Source organism: Tinamus guttatus, unplaced genomic scaffold (genome assembly GCF_059628265.1).
Source record: "Tinamus guttatus ecotype Peru unplaced genomic scaffold, ASM5962826v1 Tinamus_guttatus_pri_ptg000322l, whole genome shotgun sequence".
In the NCBI taxonomy this organism is placed as follows: Eukaryota; Metazoa; Chordata; class Aves; order Tinamiformes; family Tinamidae; genus Tinamus; species Tinamus guttatus.
This window is the reverse complement of record NW_028288856.1, coordinates 594,985-619,181: the sequence shown is the minus strand read 5'-3', so window position 1 is coordinate 619,181 and position 24,197 is coordinate 594,985. Positions and strand designations below refer to the sequence as shown.

General features: G+C 44.3%; 1 protein-coding gene and 1 pseudogene across 1 annotated transcript; one reads left to right on the top strand and one right to left on the bottom strand.

Annotated features, from left to right (window-relative positions):
• Window positions 1–2,099: 2,099 nt before the first annotated feature.
• LOC148593935 (zinc finger protein 462-like) lies at window positions 2,100–14,705 on the bottom strand. The gene is made up of 5 exons (XM_088529026.1): window positions 14,630–14,705; window positions 5,033–10,056; window positions 3,932–4,096; window positions 2,508–2,646; window positions 2,100–2,443 (listed from the first exon to the last, which is right to left on the bottom strand). Exons 1-5 carry the CDS (start codon window positions 14,703–14,705, stop codon window positions 2,100–2,102), a joined length of 5,748 nt encoding a protein of 1,915 aa, XP_088385152.1.
• A 288-nt stretch (window positions 14,706–14,993) lies between these two features.
• On the top strand, window positions 14,994–21,125 carry LOC104575651 (uncharacterized; annotated as a pseudogene).
• The last annotated feature ends 3,072 nt before the right edge of the window (window positions 21,126–24,197 follow it).

Sequence of the window (24,197 nt, the reverse complement as noted above, 5' to 3'; positions counted from 1 at the left end):
ATGCTTAACATTAAATTAATGCAGGACTTAGGTATGTGATTAAAATTAAGCATGCATTAATTGCATTAAAATGAATTTAAATGTATCAAAAATAAGCATGCTATATGGACCTCAGTAAGAATGGCTGTTGAACCAACTTCCTATGACCTCTGGTGAACTGATTATCTCAGCTTTTGAGGCTTCTATTTTTCCTCCAAAATCATAGTTTATTCATTGTCTCCTATTCTAACAGAAATGTAAACTTCAATTTTTCTCTATAACAATGTAAAAGTGAATATTGTGTGTTTTGCGTTTTGTGTTCCTGTCTTTGTAGGAATGAGAATTCTTGTTCTGCAGATTCAGATCTGTGTATTATACCAGCTCATTGTCCTGAAACAAAACAACAACAAAAAAACACATATGTAGCGAGAACACCTGCAGAAGAGCTGGCAAGGAGTCAGTGACTGGCAGAGTATGTGGTAGAAGCCCCAGCGTGTGAAACTTCACGCTGCCCAAATTCTCATCAGGGCCAGGTATTCATATTCCACTTTGTCAACAATGTCTAGCTGCTTCCCAGGCAGTAGCTACTCAAGGTTAGCACAGCGGAGATAAGGAAATAGTTCTAGTAGATAAAAGGGGGGCCTTGGGATATACAGGGGGAGGCCCACCTGAGCATCCAACCCATTCCTCCAGCAGCCTCCTGTCAGCAACCTTTCAACACATTTCCTGGGGCTCCCCATGCAGTTTGGGATTTAAACCCTTTAATAAATCTATCGTGTTTAGCCCCTCATAAATATTGAGCGCCTCTCTATGCTGGTATCTGTCCCTCTCTTGCCCACCTTGCAATCACACTAGACAAAGGAGACCTGATAAGATATCTACTTGTTACTCATGTGTCCAAAATGCCAAGAAGCACCAGCTGTGATCAGAGAGTTGTTGCGGTCATTGCTGAACATGCATCGAGAACAAACTATCATTGCTCAGATTCAGATATTCTACACTGGTTGACCAACAATAAACATACGGAAGGATAAGTAAGGTTCAGGGAAGTGAAGTTGTGATCCCACTGACAGCCTGAATTTACTGCAAGAAACAATATAGTGGCAGATCTCACAAGTCTTTTTTTTTTTTTTTCTCTCCTGAAATATCAAATCAGGTCATAAGGGCTATAAGAGGACCATACCCAAGAGAATAGAGGGGCCCTACACACACAAATACAGGCTGCCCCTCCTACCAAATTGTACAAGTAGCATTATTCATACAATGCATTGATAACATATCTTGGTTTTAGTACAATTAAACATCTTTGGGCAACTCTCCATTCTCTGAGCACTTCCTAACAGAATCTGGATAGCTTCCTATTCAAATTGGGATGTTAATGGCAAGGAGTCTTGTATTAAGCTATTAGCCCAACCACAATTATTTAAACCTTCAGTTGGGATTGTTTCAGCTCACACTAGTAAGAAACAAATTGAATTAATGCCTTGCATCAGGCACATCAATCAAAACTACAGGGAAGATTAAGGAAGGAGCTTTATACTGATGCAAGGAAGGCAAAGCCTAAGTAGGACCTTGGACCCCATTTGCTCTGGCCACCTCTATCATATTTTGAGAAAGATTGCCCTTCAACAACATGCAAGATAATAGTTACTGTAATTTTAACCTGCAGTATAGCTTATTTGGTGGATACGTGCCTAAGTGCTAGCTATAGAGAGAACTATAGAACTATAGCTATAGAAGTTCCTTAGTGCCAAAGCAGAATTCCCTCTGCTCAAATTGCAGTTTCTCCATATGAGAATGTTGTTTTCCTGAAGCTGACTCCAAAGAGGAGATGAACATTCATGCTTCTAAGGGTAAAAGACAAGGCCTTGTTGCTGAAGGGCAGTCAAGAAGGTAATAAGTACATTTTAAAATTACTCTTTTGCAACATTAAATGCTAACAGCTTAGAAATCAGCATGGAGTTCAAGTTGTAAAAAGTCACAAATGCACAAAAACACCACACTAAGCATTTAAATGATTATACTTATCTTCCTGGAATTAAGAAAAGTGAGTGTAAGAGTCAAATCGTTTCTCCCATCTCCCCATATCCCCACTCTCTCTCTCATGTCAGGAGTTGTTTCTAGCTCACGAAACCACGATGCTTCTTTTGATAATGAATGAGCATGCCTTTCACAGTCCGGTTTCCATAATCACAGTGCTGGCAGAAGAACATCTCGTTCTCGAGGGGATTCACAGAGCTCTGAGAACTGCCCCGGCTCAACTGTTGCATCAACACTGGCAGCCTCTGAATCCCAGATGGCAGCTTAGCAGCCTTCATCATTGCCGCAGTAGGAGGTGCCTGCCTGATATACTTGGCAGTGACCTTTATTTCTGGGTGCCTTTTCTGGTAGTGGACAAGCACTCCCACAACTGAGTGGTTGCTGTATGAACAGTGTTTGCAAAAGTAGAGTTCAGGAGCAAGGTCTGGAGGCGGGGGGGAGGGAGGTTGGGAAGCCAAGTTGGACACCTTTGTTTGGACACCAGTCACACTGGCTGCAGTGGTAGCCCCCAGGACTGGTTTCATCTTCCAAGGATGCTCCAGATTTGGCTTCTGTAAATTCCACAATGCCAGAGTCTTTGGCTCCCTCAAAACCCTTCAAAGTTGTGCTTGAAGAATCTTCAGCTTCCTGCTAAAAAACACATACCCCGCAAAGCCATCATTTCTCTGTCCCTTCTGCCCCTCAATTCTTTCCTATGTGTTAATTTTAATGTCTAGGTTTCCCACCGCATCCACTTTCTAAAGATACCCCCACCATAATACACTAATGGCTTTCTGTATAATAAGAGTTGTCTTTATATATACACACACACACACACATATATGTATACATATAAAAAATGTGTGTGTGTATATATATATGAATAGAAAAAAAAATCTCTTGTTCCCTTTCCTAAATGTTAATTATCACAGCACACATTTTGCAGCAACCTTAAAACTGAAAGTCATATTTATATCATGTTTTTCTGATCTTGGATTTTAGTCTTGGTTCCCTGCTGCCCAGTGAGAAGATGGTATTGGCCCCACATAAACTTTACTTTGGAAGCAGGGAAAGAGTGGAAATCATTTGATAGGAGGAAAGCATCCCATTCTGTCAACAGTATTAGGTAAGCTAAAGGAAAGTCACTGAAAGGACAATGAAAGCTCTTGAGATGAACTGCTCAGATTCTGAAGGACTACCTTACAACACACATTTGATTACATGAATTAGGCACACTTAGGTAACATTCTGAGGACTGCAGGAGACTTTGCTGAGAGCTCATTGCAACAAGGAGAACTGCATAACCGGTTCCTGCAAACTTATTGTGCCTGAACTCACCCTGCTGATATCCTGGAAAGCTGGCTATAGAGCACAGCCTCTCCTCAGAGACATTCTAGGCAGTCTCTCCTTGCACAGGGAAGAAACAGCAGCGCATTTACAATTAACCACTTGAATGGGACCCCTGGCTCACTTGACTATTTAAATATGTATTTGCAGCCAGCATTATAATTTCACATGCAAAGGTGTACCTTTGCATATGAAGGAAGAAAAAACAATCAAACAAAAAAAAAACACACCACACCTTAAGGGTCTAAGAAAGCAGAAAACTATCCCAGAACAGTTGAGAGAGAGGCTCCTGGCTCATAAGTCAAACCTTTCAGTCATCAGTGACATAAATTCCTTTGTGGCAAATAAGAAATGAGAATTAAATAGTTTTTGTGCCCCTGATCAAGATCTGAAGAAAGGTAAAGCATCTTAAAGTAAACAAAATGCACTGCAGAAATCTGAGGTATTAAATCAGAATGTCATGATTAACTGTTCAGAATACCCAATCCAAAACCCATTTGACTCCACGAGAGCCCTCCACAGGCTTTCAATTAGGGCTTAATACCAAGCAGAAAAATAAAATACTGTCAGTTCACAGAATTCTCACCTTTACTGTAGCTGACGTAGAAGAAACATTCCCATACCGGACATGCTTACGGAGGTGATTACAGATGGCTCGAAGTGTTGGATGAACTTCCACACAAAATTTACATTTGTAACCAACCACTTTCATCTCTTTAAATTTTGAAGCATCTTCCAAGTGCCCAAAAGCCTATTGAAGTGCATGAGCATCAATCAGTTGTATTAATTTAATACTTAAAAATGCTTCTGATGTCTGATTTTTAGAAATATACATCCAGACCAGATTTTGCATCTGAAGGGAAATTACATTTAGTGTACACTTGTGCTATTGTGCAAAACTTCAACCTTAATTTGTGCTGACTTCTATTAAAGCCTCCAAAATAAGTGGACAGGACATGCACAGGAGAAACTTTGAGTTTCTGCATAACTGTGGTGCCCTAGAAGATAATTCAGTTTGAACTTACAAAACCAAACCAAGTTATTTCATGATCCCCCGCCACCTCCCCTCCCTTGCCCATCCTATCCTGCCTCCAATTGTGAGGAGCTTTTCTGCAGCAAGTAGAGTTGCTCCAGATGGTGGAAGGGGGTGCAGAAAAGTAGAATTTGGTCTTCTGTTTGCAAGAGTACATGTCCAAAACTTGAAATTATTACACAGATTCAGATTAACATCAGGTTCTTTATTAGAGAATGCACTGAAAGGGATAAGCTTGAGAAGAAAATTGGTGTGTTATTTCAAGGTATATTGATGAGCAATGAAAATTGGACATTGCTAAAGAATCTAAAAAAAATAAATAAACAGCAGCCTTGCAATAGAAGAATACATAACTGTCAAATACAGATAGTCTTCCATAGGGGTAGGAGGAAGGAAGGAAGATAGGGAAAAGCCTGAAGTAAACAGCTAGAAGGAACACGTCTTCCTCATGTGCTTAGGAAGGGGTGGAGAATGAAAGTAGAATATGTAACTGACTTATGGAGCCCATTGGCACACTGAATCACTCACAAGCCTGTGGTCATTTGGCTGCCAAAGAAAACATGCAAGTGGATATTAGTAATTTAGAATCTCCTGGGGTGTAGAAGAATAGTTTTTTATTTTTTAGCAGAGAAGACCAGACACACAAATCCTTACCCTATCCTGTTTGAAATCTGCAAAACCACCATCTGCATATTTCTGCTTGCTCAAAAGCTGTTTCCTCCTCTCTTGACGTTTGGCACGCTTCTGGAATTCCTCATTGTGACTACTCAAGTGTGAGGTCAGATCTGCTATGCTATGCAATTTAGTATCACAGTGCTTGCACTGGTAGACAGCATTATGAGAGCGGGTGCCACTTGCCAGCATGGCAAAGTCTCTCTTCAAATCCTTGCTGTGGTGGTCAGTGAAATGCATGCACAGCAACTCTGCTGTGCTGAAGGAGAGCTTGAAACATTTTACACACCTGAAGGGAAGCCACTCAATTTCCTGAGTCTCACTATCCACCTGAGGCCTTTCAAAGTCATTCCTTTCCTCAACTGGAAATGATTTTTCATGCTCTTCAGCATATACGGCAGTGAAGTAACCTCCAAGCTTGCTCGCATGCTGCTTCTTAGGAAAAACACCAGGGTGACGCTTCATGTAGTGGGACACAATGCCTTTTTTGCTAAAAGACTGGAAGGAACAAAGCGAGCATTTCTTCTTCTCCACAGCACTCCTCAGCTCCTCACTTAACTGAGGAGTGTCCTCTTTGGGAGGAGATGGAATGATCGCTTTATTGGGTTTGTCACTTACTGTCCTGGAGGCTGCTAAGCAGTGGGTATAGTAAGCATCAATGTCATGCCTTTTCTGGTAGTGTGCTGCAAGCCCTTTGCGGATAGGGTTGGTGTAGGAACACAAAGCACACTTGAAGAGGTTGTTCTTGCCTTCTGGTTGTGCCCGAACATTGTTATGTTTGATGCGGTAGTGCCTGGCTATCCCCTTCCGTGTGGAACAAAAGTATTTGCAGAGCTGACACCGGAACACCATGTGAGACACTAAGGGAGAATTGGAGAAATGTGGTGCTGGGACAGACACATCTCCAACATCCTCAGCAAAAATTTCTGGGGAGGCCTTGATTTCAGTCACCATGTCTGGTTCCACTGAGGCAGACACCTTTGGCGGTGACTGAGCAAAAACATCAAATTCAGGCTGATTATGGTATTTCTCATAGTGATTTTTGAGCTTCTCCAATGTGCCATGGGTATAAGGGCATAATTTACACTGGTACGCACCATATCCTTGCTTGAAAATCCTATTTGTCTCTTCCACATCAATCTGGGTAATGTCATTTGACTGTTCCATGTCATGCACAAAGTCTTCAGCAGTGACCTTTATTGATGGGTGTCGTTTCTGGTAGTGTGTGAGGACTCCATGAATCCGTGTATTAATGTATGGGCAATGCCTGCACTTATACACAGCTCCTGAGTTAATGTCCATATCTTGTGCAAAGTCAGCAGCTTTCACTTTCATGCCAGGATGCTTTTTGCCATAATGTGTCAGGAGGCCATGCAAGTTATTGTACTCGGACTGGCAAACTGTACACTGATATGGAGTGGAAGAAATGGCACGGTTTGCAGAAGCCAGTTGGACATTTTTTTCCTGGGAAAGTCTGGGATCCTCTGCAGCCTGATCCATCTGTGATGTTACCTGGTTTTCTGAATTAATCCTGGTCCAAACTTCATCAAGGTGTGTGCCAGTTTTCCCAACAGCATCTTTCTCCTTAATGATATCTAACACTACAGATTCATCCCCATTCATGGCCCAAGGGTGAAAAGCCTGGTAATGATTAGTAATATCCCAAATGTAAGATGCTTCAAAAATGCAATCTCTGCATTTATAGGTCATTGTTGGCATCACTAGAGTAGGAGGGGCAGGATCTGGACCTGCCCAGAGTTTAGTTGCCATATATGTATAGTCAACATAATGCTCAGGATGCCTCCTTTGGTAGTGCACAAGCAAACCACTTGGTTCTGTATGTGAATAAATGCACCATTCACAGTGATAACCTGATTCTATCAAGCCATCCAAAAATGCCCATCTCAGAATGGATGTGACTGTGGCCTTCAGATTTGGGTGGTCTTTCTTAATATGCTTCCTCAATGCATAGAAGTAAGGCGATGTGTAGCTACACTGCCTGCATTTGAGGGCTCTTAGCTTTGTCTTGTCCTGTTCTGTACTGGAAGTATGAGCAGGCATGCTGCCAGATGATTTTTTCTGGTTGTGATCATAAAGGCTTCTAATGGTGGCTGTATGTTGCCTAATCACATCTGCATTGGCTTTGAAATCATGATGCTTCTTTTGATAATGAATGAGCATGCCTTTCACAGTCCGGTTTCCATAATCACAGTGCTGGCAGAAGAACATCTCGTTCTCGAGGGGATTCACAGAGCTCTGAGAACTGCCCCGGCTCAACTGTTGCATCAACACTGGCAGCCTCTGAATCCCAGATGGCAGCTTAGCAGCCTTCATCATTGCCGCAGTAGGAGGTGCCTGCCTGATATACTTGGCAGTGACCTTTATTTCTGGGTGCCTTTTCTGGTAGTGGACAAGCACTCCCACAACTGAGTGGTTGCTGTATGAACAGTGTTTGCAAAAGTAGAGTTCAGGAGCAAGGTCTGGAGGCGGGGGGGAGGGAGGTTGGGAAGCCAAGTTGGACACCTTTGGGGAGATGTGCACCCCCATCTCGAAAGACATTTGAGCCAGGGCAGAGCCTTCAACAGAAGCTATACGCATGGTCTTCTGAATTCTGAAATATGATGCTTTTTCTTCAGGATGTTTTTTCTGGTAATGCACCAGAACAGAATGCATGTTGGGGCTTGCAAACGAACACATGTCACAGTCATAAACAACCACAGTATTGACTGAAGGCACCTTCTCATTTTCATATTCAGAACTAAAACTCTTTGCGGCACTTTTGTTAAAACATGCTGGCACGCTAGCCCCATGAGCCATGGGGGTGGAGGTTGCCATAGTTTTTGGAGAAGAATTCAAGATCTCTCTCAGTGTCTGAGACTCTGTGTTTAGTCCCTCTTGCTGTTCAATAACATAGCTTGAAAATATCATTGCATTGTTAATTTTCACTGTTGGATGCATTCTTTGGTAATGCGGCATCAGGCTTCTAACATTTGGGCTTGTATATGAACAGAAGCGACAGCGGTAGATCAGATCAGAGTGATCAAAGTTCAGTACATTCATAGCTTCAGGGTGATGCTCTCCATAGTGTTGCTGCAGATCTTCAAAGTTTGTGTAGTCAATATAACATTGAAGACATCGGTATACTGCACTGTGATCATTAGGATCCAAGATATACCTAAAGCTAAATTTAATGTAGGGATGCATCCGTTGGTAGTGGGTGCTAACGCTCCTAGCAGATTTGTTGCTGAAATCACAGTGTTTACAATAATAAAGCCTGCCAGTGTTGTTAAACTCCACGTTTTCGTTATTCTGATCAGGGCCATACATATTTGGCTGGCTCCCCAGAACAGAGGTGTTAGGGCTCTGTTGGTCTTTGATGCTAATGGAAGAATAATAGTCTTCCTCATCTTCAGATAAAGTGAGCTCAATCTCTGCTCCGCTGGTGGAATTATAATTATGCTGCATGTTTCCAAAGCTTGCCTCCTTCTGGGACTCATTAGTGTCTCTCCCCCACATTTGTTGGGGTGCATAAGAACTAGAAGCCTCTAACATTGGTTCTGTTTGTTCTTCTTCCCTGTCTAATTCCACTTCTATCTCCACCTCATTGTCTTCCTCCTCTTCCTCATCATCCTCTACATTAATCACAGCATCTTCTTGCTGTTTGTTTTGGTTGATTTTGCTCTGCAGGTTGCTTGCTATTTCATCAATTCTAGTTCTTTTCTTCACTGGTGAAAGATGCAAAGGGCAGTCATTTAACACATTTCGAGCAGCCTTAGCAACAAAATTATTTTTAGATGAGAGCCCAAGAATTGAGGTCTGGCTTTTCTTCACTGTGCTTGCAGAGGTATGAGCATCTGCCTCACTCTCCTCTTGTGTGTTGGATGGCAATCCATCGTATTTTGGCAAGTCATCACAAAATGAGTGCTTGTGCTGCTGATGAACTCTGAGGCCTTTCAAAGTGGTGGTGGAATAGTTGCACATTGTGCACTTATGGGGATGGTGTGAATGGGGTTGAGGCAACTGCTGCTGTTGCACTGGCTCCATCATCCTAGCTGACTTCCTACCATTTATATTTCCGCTATCATAAGAAACTGTGTTGTCATTCAAAGAGATCATGTTTTCACTCTGAGGATTCAAGGTGTCCCATTCTGATGCTGGGCCTGCATGACACTGCCTATGAGCTCCAAGCTTTAATGAACTTTTACAGGTGAAAGGGCATTCATCGCATTTGTATACAGCTGTCTTCCCAGAGAGGTGAATGTTTTCAATGTGACGGGAGATGCTTCGGCGGTGCATCGTGAGGAAAGGGCAAAAAGGACATTGGAACCTGTTCATGTATCTTCTAAAGGGAATCCCCTTTGTTTCCAACAGTTTGTTCCCATCAGATCCCATCAGTTGCTCTGCAGACATTCCTAAGGTTTGGTGATCCACAGAGTTCAAGCCATTCTCACTGTCCACTTTGTTTAGTTCTTCACCATCTGAGCTAGAGTCATTTAACGTGCTGCTTGTTTCCAAGTCAGCAGAAGAATTTGTCATGTCAGCAACTCCATAGCAGGATCTGTCTGACAAATTAACTACACTTGAGTTTTGAGGTATCTTGGACTTCATTTGAGGATAAGACACACTAGAAAACTTGGAGGATGTAGAAGAGTTGGGCCTGATAAGGGAATTGCCTGTAGTACATCTGAAGTTTGAGGCATTTGACAAATCACGTCCTGTCGTATTCATGGAGACATAATTAGAGTTTGGGCAGGCATTCTGGACTCTATTATTCTGCACATCAGGCACACTGGTTCCATCTTGTTGCTGCCTCAAGCTTGACAATATTTTTACCATGCTGCGGTGCTTCTTCATCATATGGTCACACCAGCGCTCCCTCCGAGGTGTCTGGTAGCTGCACCATTCACAGCAAAAGTTGCCCCTGGACTTTGTTAGGGGCTTAACCATGGACTCCAAAATGCTCCGTTCTACCACCTCTTCAGGCAATTCCTTGCAGGACTCCTGCACTGGCACAGAGGCAGATGTCAATTCAGATACAGCAGCGGCAGCAGCAAGGGGAATTGAACTCTCCTTCAGGTTGTTTTTGTGATACATTTTCTGGTGCTTAATAATCCTTGCGCGCCTTGGTGATTTGTATGTGCAGAAATGGCAAGAGAAAACCGTCCCTGGCAGTGTTCAAGGAATGTGTAGATGAGGCAGTTAGGGGCATGATTTAGCAGGCATGGTGTTGAAGGGCTTTCAGTTGGACTCATTGATCTTGAAGGTCTTTTCTAACCATAAAGATTCTATAGGTGCCCAGAAGTAGGAAGACCAGATGATCTAGGAGTAGCTACTGGCAGTGGGAATAGGGTTGTGGTCCTTGAGGGCTTATATGCCCAGGTACCAGCAACTGGAGAGACTGAGAATCCAGGGGCCAGCTACTGGGTAGACTGAATGTTCAAGCCCAGCTGCTGGAGGGATTCACATTGTCCATATGCGTATACATGTCCCATTTATGGACCTTCATTCTCATCAGCCAGAGAAGGGAATAGGAGGAGGCTGTTGGTGCTGTTTGCATGAGTTCTGAGTGTTTCTGTCTTTGTTGATCTGTGAGGCCTGGCCATGTGTATGACATCATAGAATGCTTAAGGTTGGAAGGGACCTCTAGAGGCCATCTAGTCCAACCTCCCTGCACATGCAGGGTCACCTAGAGCACGTGGCACAGGACTGCATCCAAGCGGGTTTTGAAGATCTCCAGAGAAGGAGACTCCACAACCTCTCTGGGCAGCCTGTTCCCGTGCTCTGTCACCCTCACTGTTAAGAAATTTTTCCTTAAGTTCCTGTGGAACTTTTGATGCTTCAGTTTCCGGCCATTTCCTCTAGTCCTATCAGTGGCCACCAGTGAAAAGAGGCCAGCACCGTCCTCTGCACTCCCTCCCTTGAGGTATTTATAGACACTGATTAGATCCCCTCTCAGCCTTCTCTTCTCCAGGCAATGTGTGTATATGTGTGTCTATGTGCCTAACTGGGAATACATGTTGCTCCAGGGGAGGTTCAGGTTAGATATTAGGATGCGCCATCTGTCTGCCTCATTAACGTGGAGAATTTGGCGGGGGGGAACAGAAATCCAGCTTCTGTTTCTTAGATGATTGAGACAGCTATCTGAAAGCCAACCCAGTAGGCTAAGCAAAGTACAAATATGGTTTGAAATCTGTGTGCCAGTGAGGGAGAGCTCATTGAAGAGATAACAATTCTTGTTTCACATCATTCCTGTTATATAATGTTGTATTCTTTTCATACGGTAGCAGGTTAACTGCTCTCAGCTGCTATTTATCATAACATCTTCATTCAATACACCCACATATACCTCCTGTAAACACATGAAGAGGTACAAATCTTTCTTTCAACCAAGTTAGATATTTGTTCTAAATATACACTTTAATGTTTACTTAGGAAAACATCCCCTTCCCCCTCCTAATTTCTATGCTGCAGTTTGGCACCCTCTCCAAACTCCCTCAGACCATTTTAGTAATTGGAGTCTAAGGTTTGTTAAGCAATCCCATGAACAGTTGCCTTGCATGACATGGCAGAAATTCAGATTCAAAAATATATATATTTTTCCAAGCAACGACGTCTATTCATGATTGAATTACACCACATTATTTTTACCTGGTTCATTTCATTGAGAAGTGAAGATATTTAAATTGTCAGAACCAAAACGGAACAGGTTATAAGCATTTGGAGGCTGTTAGTCCTTAACCCAGAAGGCAGCACATGGTGTGATTTCATCTAACCGCAAACTAAATTTATCTGGTATATGCTTTGGCAGTACTGTCAAAGCTGGAACAAACTAATATATTTATATATATATATCAAGACATTTTTTTTAATCAAACTTTTTAATTGAGGAGCAGAAGTGAAGAGAAAAATATATGCAAATATCTGTTGCTCTTGTATCCAAGCCACTTCAACAAAGGAAAAAAAAATATCTTTCTTTTTATGCAATAAATCCATATAAAGTTAAACCTTTTTTTCAATAAAGAAGTCCCTGATGTCAGTTCTGCTGCAACAACTTTAGGTCTCAGAGAATAATGCTTTGATTATAATTTTAGGAATGACAGATATAGAAGAGAATGTCAACATTTGCTAATTCTTCATTTGTTTCTGCTTCACTGAAACAGTGACTACATTAAAATAGTGACTACATTAAAAAGACACTTACCAAGTGCACTTGTAGCATCCTCAAAAAGATTTGACTGAGAAGTATCACCTGATGTACTGCAAAAAGGAAAAAAAAAGTGCAACATTAGTTACAAAACTCTGAAAAGCTGTTTTGCTAAGCAGAAGCAGCAATTGTAACTGCAGGTGGCACCCTCTATTTCTGTAAAACCAATACCCTTTTGTAAAGGAAGTGTTTCTCAGATTTAATGCGAGAGTTCAGCCAACAGAGGCAGCAGTTTGCACAGCAGTTTGTGGGCTGTACTTTGAGATCTTGATCTTCTGAGATCATCAGAGAAATACTAGAAACTCAAAAGTGTTTGCTGCTGCTGAGAAAGGAAGCTATGACTTCTGATAAGCTCTAGAAACTTCTAAGAAATCCCATCAGATGTTCTTGATTAAAGGGTATTTTCAGCAGACCCCTGATTAGGGAGAGTCAAGCACTCTTTCAGTGGGTTCTAGGGAGAGCCCTAGATAAATGCTGAGCCTAGAACACATTTCCATGGCTTAGGCACAGCAGTTTGTGCATAGGAGGAAGCCAGAAGTGGCTGAGTGCAGTTTACATGTGCTCAGCAATGCTGCTGAAGTGCCACAGGGCACAGTCCCCAGCACCAACTGGAGCAACTGTCCCCGGCACATTAATGGCTTTGAGTCAAAAAAGGGAGGTTGCAACTGCCTGAGATCTCTCACTGAGGCTAGGGCTGGGGGAGATAGATAGTCTCCTTGCCTGCAGGACACGTGTTCTGGTGGAGGATCTGTGTGCAGCCCATCCCGGAGGCCATCTCTAGGCATGCCAAGGAAAATAAGGTGTTCAGGAGTAGTCAGCATGGATTCACCAAGGGGAAGGCGTGTTTGACCAACCTGATTGATAGCCTTCTAGGATGGGATGACTGTCTGGATGGATGAGGGGAGAGCCATGGATGTTGTCTATGGATGTTGACTTCAGCAAGGCTTTTGACACTGTCTTCCATAACATCCTCATAGGGAAGCTCAGGAAGTGTGGTTTAGATGAGTGGACGGTGAGGTGGATCGAGAACTGGCTGAATGGCAAAGCTCAAAGGGTTGTGATAAATGGGGCCGGGTCTACTTGGAGGCCTGTGGGGTATTGGAGATGGAAATTTCTGTGATCTGTAGAGTCATAAAAATCTCCTGTGAGAAGAGGCCAGACCTTGGGAAAGAAGATGTTTGCCTGCCTAGGCTGAGCGATAAGGAGCACAGATGCAGCTGCTCAGCCTGGTTCACAGGCAGCCCCCTCCGGAAACCTGTTGAAGCCGGCCGCTCGGCCAGGCTTGTAGCCACCTTAACCGCAGACGTCCTCCAAACTAGCTTTGGAGGTCAAACACCCAGAAATGAGGAAGAAGAGGAGGAAGGCAGGACCCTTGAATTGAGGGCTGGGACCCCTGACTGGCATGCGCGCCTGTGCAGCCAGTGGGGGAGAGTTGCGCAACCCGAGGCGGAGTTTGTCCGCCCCCCGGCCTGCCTCCTGGGTCATACTGACCGTACGTGCCAGGATGCACTGGGCATAAAAGCGGACAGTGCGGAGAGAGCAGGCTGGGAGAAGAAACTCCTGACTCTGAGGCCTACGCTGTCTCCGCAGGAGCCGGTCAGCAACTCTCTCCCTCTGATCTGCCAGCTCGAGAGGATGTGTGGGTCCGGTATCCCGCCGGCAGGTATTACCTCGTGAGTAGTTATCCATACTTTGCTTTTTTGATGTGCTTTCACCTGAATAAATGCTTGATGTAGTCACCTCATTCTGGCTGATTATTGCCGAATCCTGAGCCCATCCGGAACACCAGTACACACCTACCTCATCTAGTAGGGAAGTACAGGCACATCTAAGAGCAAACAACCATTAGCCACTCTTCAATACACACTTCTGCAGAAAGAATCCTGCAACTTCCCCTGCTTCCTTCCCTCCCCTATACCCCCTCTCCAAAAGACCATGATCCACTGTCAGTGCTCTTTATACAAACCAGCAGAGATTATAATTTATGCCTATTGCCCACCCACATACACACATACATGCTACTGAGAGAAAAGGTCATAACTCCCTATAGTTCTCTTTGCTTTCTTCCTCTAAAGAAAAAGGTACAATTCATGCTATCCTCTACCTGCCACACATACTTCCTCCAACCAAATGAGGAAGGGAAGTACAGAGAGGAGTTAGGGAGAACTGGACACACACATTAGGGCCCCCCCTCCACCTTTCCTTCTCACCCCTGTCTGCCAACCCCTATCAAGAAAGCGGTATATACCCCCACCTCCACTCCCTTTTCCAGGAATGGAAGGTGCTGCGCCTGCAGTGGGAGTGAAGTCGGGAGTTAAACCGATACAAGGAAAAGAATAAAGCATGAGAACTCACACCCCCCCGCCCCCCCCCACCTCCCCGCACTGTCTCCTCAGGATCAATGTCAATCTTGAATGTCTGCTGCTGCAGCGTTTTCAGCGTGCTCTGCATGGCAGCGGGGTAGCACCCTTCACACTCGCTGCTCCTGTGAGTCCCAGGAGTTGGAGAAACAAAAAAAAATAAAGATCGGTAAGTAGCAAAAGCTTGGCCTATGCTTGCTGACGCTCACTCCTAGGCCTGGAGTCGCATTCACCGCCCCGGAAAGGAGGGAGGAGGGGAAGAGCAAAAAAGCACTTGCGCACATGTTCCACGTATGAAAGCAAGGGGGAAGGAACTGCAGGCAATGGGCACTGTTCAGGGACTAGAGGGAAAGGGGAAAGGAATAAGAAGGAAGGAAGCATGCGCAAGCAGCAAAGGAAGAAGATGGATGACAGTATGGAAAGAAGGGTATGAGAGGAGCATGCATATAAGTATGAACATATGTAAGCAAACACACACCCTCTCTCTCTGAAGCTAGTCTTCCAAGTTCCCTGCTCCCCAGCCTGTATTGTTCTCCTATTCCAGGCGCAGGACTTGGCATTTGTCCTTGTTGAATTTCATGAGCTTCCTGTTAGCCCATTATTCCAGCCTATCTAGGTCTCTCTGGATGGCAGCCCTACCCTCGAGTTTATCAATTGTAATCCCTGAATTTGGTGTCATCCACAAATTTTATGAGGTGCATTCTGTCACCTCCACCAGGTCATTGATAAAGATGTTAAACAGGTCAGGTCCTAGGATAGACCCCCTGCAGTATTCCACCTGTAACTGGCCTCCAGGTAGAGTACAATACATTACTACCCTTTGAACCCAATCATCTAACCCATTTTTCACCCATCTAGACCATAACATCCCAACATGGATACAAGGATGCTATGGAAAATGGTATCAAAATCCTTCCTAAAGACAAGATAGACATCATACACTGCTATTCTCCCATCCACAGATCTATACTTTCCATGATGAAATGACATTGGGTTGGTCAAGCATAGAGGGCTCTTCCCATTCACCTTCATGTGCCCAGAAATACCTTCCCAGAGGACCTGTTCCATGATTTTCCCAGGAAACAAAGCGAGGCTGACCAGTCTGCAGTTCCTCAGATTCCCCTTCCTGTCCTTTATGAAGATAGGTGTAACATTTGCCTTTCTTCTCGAGTCATCAGGGACCTCCCCTGATCTCCGCAACCTTTCAGAAATGATAGGGCGTGGCCTTGTAATATCAACCAGTTCTCCTAGAACCCTGAGATGCATCCCATCTTGTCTCATAGACATGTATTGATTGAGTTCTCTCAAGAGATCCTCGAGTTGATCTTTTACCACCACTGGTAGTTCCTCTCCTCCTTAAATCCTATCTCTAAGCACAGGAGACTGGAAGACCTTGTGGCCGAAGACCAAGGCAAAGAAGGCAATGAGTACCTTGACATTATCTGTACCTTCTGTCACTAAATCATCTGCCCCAATCAGGAGTAGGCCCACATTTTCCTCTTTTATTCTTTTACTGCTGACATACTGCTGACAATTCTCGTTGCCTTTTATATCCCTTGCCAGGTTAAACTCTAGTTGGGCTTTGGCTTTCCTAATATCATCCCTTCATGCCCAGGCAACGTTTCTATAGTTCTCCTTTGTAACCTGTCCTCATGTCCACCTCCTGTATACATCCTTTTTGTATTGGAGCTCAGTCATGCATCCCCTGTTTAGTCAAGCCCATTTCTTGATATGTCTACTCATTTTGTTGAGTACTTAGATGGACCATTCTTGTACTTGGAAGAGGTTGTCCTTAAAGACTTGCCAGGTCTCTTGAGCTCCTTTGCCCTTCAAACCTGACTCCTACACAATCCCACCTACAAGTTTCCTGAATAAGCTGAAGTCCAGGGTCGGTATTTAGGTACTCACCTTGTTCATTCCATCCAGAATCTTCAACTCCATTATTTTGTGGTTGCTATAGCCAAGGTTGACATTGAATAGTACATCCCCAACCAGTTCTTCCTCATTCATGGGCAGTAGATCCAGGAGAGCATCACAGCATTCGGCCCATCCGGCAACTGTGCTAAATTCTGTCAGCCTCAAAATCTCCTGGCTTGCTAACTCCAATGATGTCATAGTTCTGCAATCACTCTCTCCTCATTTGTTACCTAGGTTGACCACATTTGTGTGCAGGCACTGGAAGTTGCCCCTCCATCACCATGTTTTATCCTTCCTGAGGGCTCCCTTGCTCCTGTGACCCTGCCCTATGCACTTTCTACCCTGTCTTCCATTTCCTCACTTAAGTACAGTATCTCCAACCCTGTGACATAGCTAGTTTAAAGCCCTCCTCACTAGGTTAGCAAGCCAATGTAAAACCAGTTACTGGAGGGATCCATAGCGTGTGTGTGTGCATGTAGAGGTCCGAGTACCAGCAACTGGAATGGGGCTGCGGGCCTTTGGGGGCTCATATGTCCAAGAACTCCTCAGAAACTGGGGAGACCAGGGAATCTAGGGGCAAGCTTCTGAGTAGACTGTCCAAGGCCAACTACTAGAAGGATCCGTATTATGTGCATATGCATATGTATATATTTTCCACTAATGGGCTTTCATCCAGATCACCCAGAGAAGAGATTTGGATCAGGCCATTTGTGCTCTTGTGTTTCTGTGGGTGCTGTGTTTTCTGTCTGTGTTGATCTGTCTATATATAGAAATATATATATATTTCTATGGTGTGTATGTGTGCATGTTTGCCTATTCAGAATGCATGCTCAGCCTCGCTACTGGTTGGACCTGGGGAGATGGAAACAGCCTTGCATCTGTTGGGCTACTGGATTTAGCAACTCCTGATACAGACCCTGACCTGCAGACTGACTTCCCGGCCTGATCTCAGACCTGCCTCGTCACTATGGCCTTGACTGGCAATCACTGGACTGTGGCTAATCCTGGTCACTATCACTGGACCTGCTCTGCTCTCCTTGTTCCAGTACTGTGGGACTGTGTCCTGTCAGTGAGGCCACTGCCCCACCTCCCTTGATGTCACCCTGGGCTCCTGGCTTACCTGCCTTTAGGGAGAGGCCTGCTATTGCTGCTCCCAGGCAATAAGATCCTGTTTCTCTGAGCACAATAATCAAATAGGGTGCTTCTAGATCTTGGCCCTTATTGTTATCTTCTCTCTGAGCTACGTGTTTTTTTTTCTCCTGTTTCTCTTGCAAACATAGAAACAAACACTTGTATCAGTCAGTGCCCCAGTACTTGCTGTGTCAGTTTATTCAAGCTCTGCAATAACTTGAAATAAATATCCACACTTTGCAATTGAGTGGTCACATTGTTTTATGTACCTATATGCTACTATGGCTGCTAATCATTATTATCATAATTTCTAGGAGTCCTAGCCAGATAATAGAACTAGTGATAGATACAGAATATAAAGGTGTTTCTTGCCCCTCAGAACCAACAACCTAAAGATTCAAGAAATGGAAGGAAAGTGATTTTTAGAAAACAGCACACATTGCAGAACCAGCATTTCAGACATCTTGGAAATGAGAGCTGACTTGTCAAAGCTAAGAAGTGGTAGGTACAGCAGCATGGCCTATGAAAGCCTTTAAAAGTGAAAAGCAGCATCTTATGTTGGCTGTGTTGAAGAAAGAGGAGGTATGAGAGGATTGACAAGCAGAGTATAATACTCTAGGCGGCTACTTGTGAGGCTAGGGTACCCTCACCAAGACCAGCAGAAAGGCATCAATTGAGATTCAAGAGGAAGAGGGCATGGATATAGTTTGGAGCTTGTGAGGGTGTCTAGAAAGGACTGTTACCTAGGTATGTATGTAGCTTTTATACCTTCTAATTTGCACGCTTTTTGACCTATTTCATAAAAGTATGTATGAAAAGCAATGAATTTCCACAGGTTGTTTACATTAAATGGGCACAGATACTCTAAAGTGTCTTAGGATGTGGACATTTTATTTTTCCATTAGGGTGAGATATTCCATTTAGTTTGATTGGCCTCTGTTCTACAAGCCTTACTTCTTATTTCCTCTACTTTGCTTTCTGTGTAACATCCATTAGCACAGAATTTCAGTGTCTTTATGGAAGACTACAATAAAATCAGTTGAACCAGCTGCAAGCACCACTCTGGGATCAGATGATCTCATACTTTTTCCAGAAAATCAAAAAAAAATTACAGAATCAATATAACATAAAGTCAAAAAAAATTACAGAACCAATATAAATGGTTCATGTTAATTCACCCTTAATCTAATTTTAAATGCACTCTGAAGCTTTATTTATCTCTTGATAGCAGCAAGTGAGCAGGACAGTCCATTTAAATTCTATCTGGAATAACAGATCTAGTAAAGGCAGAGCAATTGGTCAAATGATATGATACATTCTGTTACGATGACACATGGTATGCGATGCATATACTGTGGTTGATTCCCACCATTTGTGCTTTTCTAAGGGTATAGTACCCTACAATAGGAGCATCTTTTCTCTCACGTACTATTTACTACATGGGGCCTGTTAATAGTCATGTGCTGTTCTGCTACAAGCTCACTATATCTGGACGCTGAGGGCTTAACGGTGAATTTAAAAAATAACCCAAAGGAGTCATAAGCACAGAGGCAGAGGCAAACTATCGTAGCTGACTCTTCTAGAGTAAAATTTAGAGAATCCCAGAATGACTGGGGTTGGAAGGGACCTTTGGAGATTGTTTAGGCCAACTCCTCTGCCCAATTTGGGGTACCTAGAGCATGTTGTAAGAGACTGTTTTGGATTGTGTTTGTCTCGACATTGTTGCCGCGCCATTTACCTCAGCGTCCTGTCCCTGGGAAGATCGTGATATCATCTCGAGACCCGAACAATGACATTCTCAGCAGTGCCTACCAAGCCACGTTTGCACTTGAGTCAGGTGAAGAGGAGCACCAGCGTACACGGCACGTATGACACAAACAATACGTACCTTGGTCTTAGTCCGGTTCATCGTATTCATCTTCTATCAGGAAGCCTCCGTTACTTAGACATGCTCCCACAGGCGGACTCTTCAAGAACTGGGACAATAAAAGGACTGCATATTTTTCCCTTGCGGTGGCTTCTTTTTCTGAACTCTCCTTCAAGAGATCATCACCTGCACCGAGGCAGAGCCAACGAAACCTGAGAGTTTCTATGAGAATAGAGCTTACAAGCTTGTATGGCATTTGACCCCGTTTGTGTCTTAATCTCGCTCTTGGAATCGTATCGAAACCTCCCCCCACAGTGGATCGGGACATTTTACTGGCGTCACAGGCAGGATCCCTGGAGACAAGAGTGCCCTGCTACTTTGTTGTGAAACTTTTATGTTAGTATAAGGTGTGGCCTCCTGGGAGCGTATAGGGGAAACCTGGATGTTAAGGTGTGACCCTCTCAGGACAATAACCCCTTTGTTGTGAAAATGGCCACCCAGCAGGCAGCCGATGCTTGTGGTTATGTGCCCTCAAGGTTGAAGGAATTGAGAAATTATATGATCTTTTAGAGGCGCACTGATCTCGCCCCTCACCCCAGGGACAAGACTGGGCAAAGAACCATTGGTTTCAACCACAGAGTGTTGTAGACAGGATAAGAGTATTGCAGAAGGAAGCTAAGGTTAAGAGGGGGAAGGGAAAAGCTATAATTTGTGCAGTGCTGGGAGTGAGTGTGGCAGCTGTGGTGGAAGAGAGGAAGCAGTTTTGCCAAGCTGATACTATAATAGATTCCCTGCAGGTGGCGGTAAACACTCTGCAGGAACAGTTAAAGGAGAACAAACAATTGTTGGAGGAGGAAAGGAACCAAAACATGTTATTAAAGAAAGTTGAGGAATCAAATTTTGAGGGAAGTAAATACACCGTCAGAGGTAGGAATGACATGTGCAGAGAAAGGAGTATGGCAAATTTATCCCCAGGGAGATTTGCAGAAGGCCAAAGAAGCTGTAGAAAGCTCCCCCCTTCATGATACGTGTCTGCTCATTAAAACAGAGTATGTGCACGAGGACGATAGTGATGACCGTCCTCAGGTTATCACCAAAGAAGTCCCATTCACTGCAAGTGAATTAGCAAAGCTGAGAAAAGATTTCACAAGAACTGCAAAGGAATCAGAGAGGGAGTATGTGTGGAGAGTGTCTTTGTCAGGAGAGGATGGAATCTTGTTGTCAGAGAAAGAAGCAGAAGGATATTGGGGTTCAGGTGTGTTTCTGACTACCAACGATCGCCGAGTCCCATGGTCATTGACTCAGAGAGCTGCATATTGGGCCAGAGGGCTGAATCCCTTGGAGAGGGGAGATCCCCTTGCCATAACAGGGATGGTGGATCAGTTAGTGGAAAGTGTGCAAAAGGCGGCCTGTCTCCAGATGATGTATGATTGGGAGCTCAAGCCCAACTAGGGTTCCCCAATGATGATGCCCGTGGACCCAGAGAGGATGATTCCCCTGATATGAGGACTTCCTGACTTCCTGAAACCCATTGGGATTCAATTACAAGGGAGGATTTTGGGAGAAAATATGGGCCTGTTGGCAGATTGTCCCTAGAACTGAAACCAGGGTCATACAGGCTGCAGAATGGGCTAGTGGACGACAATCACTCCCCATGAAGGGCCAAGACTTGGGGTCGCTCCGAGGTCATAATTCTGGGAGAGAGAGGTCCCTAACTGGACGGGCTGTGGCGGCTAGGGTTTCAGAAAGGTATTCCCCGGGATTTGATGGACAGACTCCTGACCAAAAAATTAGAACAACTAGTGCAGGAATGGTCAGAGCAAAGGCCCACTTTCAGACCAACCCCCAATGCTCCCCCCTTGATAGACCTCGAGGAGGATCCAGCTGAGAAGAAGACAATGGCAGGAAACTAATCCCTCCGCCCCCTGAGGGTGAGGGGGGAGGCGGAGGATGGATGTTTGTAAGACAACTCACCTGCAATACCAAAGGGGATTTATTAATTACTGTTGCTGTAGGACCAAGGAAAAGACTGGTAACCTTTTCAATTGATCCTGGGGCACAAATTACCGCGCTAATGCAGACTGAAGCAGAACAATGTGGAATCTCGATTCCATCTAGAAATCTAATTGTTTTAAATGCCTTGGGAAAAACACAGTCGGTGCCTATGACTCCAGTGCCACTATGGTTACCAGGAGAGGAAGACCCCATCAACACCATGGTGGCCATAGGACCTTTGCAGATGAATTTTCTAGGCATAGATGTTACGAAGGGTAGGCAGTGGCGTGATACCCAGGGAAACGCATGGTCTTTTGGTCGTCCCCAGATCAGGCAATTGGCCAAGATATCCCACACGAGGGTGTGTTTGCTGCAAGTGGCACCTACCCTCCCTGCTTCCAAACTGACAAATGTGAAACCCTATCCGTTGCCATTAGGAGCCAGGGAGGGAATTATGTCAGTTCTGGAGAATTTAAAGACACAAGGGGTTGTAGTTTCCACTCACTCCCCCTTTAACTCTCCAGCATGGCCTGTCAGAAAACCAAACGGCAAATGGAGGTTGACAATAGATTACCGTAGACTGAATGCTAGCACAGGTCCACTAACAGCTGCTGTACCAAACATTGCTGAATTGATAGCCACCATTCAGGAACAATCTCACCCTATTATGGCAATGATGGATGTCAAGGATATGTTTTTCATGTTCCCTTTACAACCTGAGGACCAGGATCGTTTTGCCTTTACCTGGGAAGGACAACAGTACACTTTTACACGACTCCCACAAGGATACAAGCATTCTCCCATACTGGCCCACCACATTCTAGCACAAGAGTTGGAAACAATCCCCATAAGGGCGGAGGTGAAGATCTATCAATATGTAGACGATGTGCTTATAGGAGGGAGTCAGGTAGAAGCAGTTAGAGAAACCCAGGAGGACATCATCACTCACTTAGAAAGTGTAGGGTTGACAATTTCCCCTGAGAAAATACAAACCCCTTCAAGTGAAGTAAAATTTTTAGGGATCTGGTGGAAGGGAGGGATGACATGTATCCCACTGGATACTCTTCCCTCTCTCGACCAGATCAAGATGCCAAAATCAGAGAGACTTACAGCATGCACTAGGGTTGCTTGTGTTCTGGAGGAAACATATTCCTGACTTTTCAATTATTGCCAAGCCCTTGTACGACTTATTGCAAAAAAGAGCTCTGTGGGAATGGACTTAAGTCCATGACGAGTCTTTACAGCTGTTGGTATTTGAAGCGACTGCCTATCAGGCCCTTGGTCCCATTCACCCATCAGATCCAGTTCAAATTGAATGGGGACTTGCCAAGACTGGACTGTCAATCCATTTGTGGCAAAAGGATCCAGAGGGGCCTATTCGGCCCATTGTTTTTTATTCTTCTAGCTTTAAAGAGGCTGAAAAAAGATATACAACTTGGGAAAAAGGTCTATTTGTAGGTAGTCTAGCTCTGCAGGAAGCCAAACGGACTATCCGGCAACAACCTACCCCACCCCCTGACGGGATGGCTCAGAAAGCCTCCATGCGAAAATGGTACGCACAAATAGAACACTATTGTGAAAATTTTTCTGTATCTGAAGAAACCACGAAAGTGTTAAATATACAAGATGAGGTAGACTTGAATAGAGACACACCCGGGATATTATCTGCAATACAAGTATCATCTCCTCCGTTTTCTGGACAATTGCAGAATGTCTGGTTTACGGATGCCTCGTTGAAGCAAGAGGGAAAAATTTGGAAATACCAAGCTGTGGCGCTTCAGATAGATACCGAGGAACAGATCGTTACTGAAGGGGAAGGTAGCGCACAAGTAGGAGAACTAATTGCTGTGTGGAGGGTTTTCCAACACGAGGCTCAATCTACTTCTGTCTATATCTATCCTGACTCTTATGCTGTGTTTAAAGGTTGCACTGAGTGGCTTCCATTCTGGGAATGAAATGGATGGGAGGTCAATAGAATATCTGTATGGCAAAAGGAAAAATGGCAGGATATTCTTACCATTGCCACACAAGGGAAATTTGCAGTAGCCTGGGTAGCATCTCATCAACGAGATGACACTGCGGTGAGCCAATGGAATGCCAAGGTGGATGAATTAGACCAGTTGGCTCCCCTACAAAGCACCCAGATAGCAGAAAGTTGGGAACGTCTGTTGGAATGGCTACATGTAAAACAGAAACATTCAGGAGTTAAGGACCTATTTTGTGAAGCACATGCCCGAGGGTGGTTGGTTACTAGGGAGGAATGTAAAACTTGTGTATCTTCTTGCGAACAATGCCGTGTCTGTCTGGACAGACACCCTCTGGGAGGTGACCCCCTGCACTTAAGAGAGGGAAAAGGCCTATGGGAGGCCTGGCAGATTGATTACATCGGCCCCTTTCGAAGGTCAGAGGGAAAGCACTGTGTACTGCTAGGTGTAGAGATAGTATCCGGATTAGTGCAAGCTAAAGCATATGCTAAGGCAACAGGAGAAAACATGATAAAGGCTCTGAAAGAATGGCTTGGAATTTTTCCAAAATCACGGTCAATTCAATCAGATAACGGCTCACATTTTACAGCCAAAGTGGTCCAGGAGTGGGCAGCCCAGGAGGAAATTTCGTGGGTGTTTCATACTCCGTATTACCCACAAGCAAATGGAATCATGGAAAGAACAAATG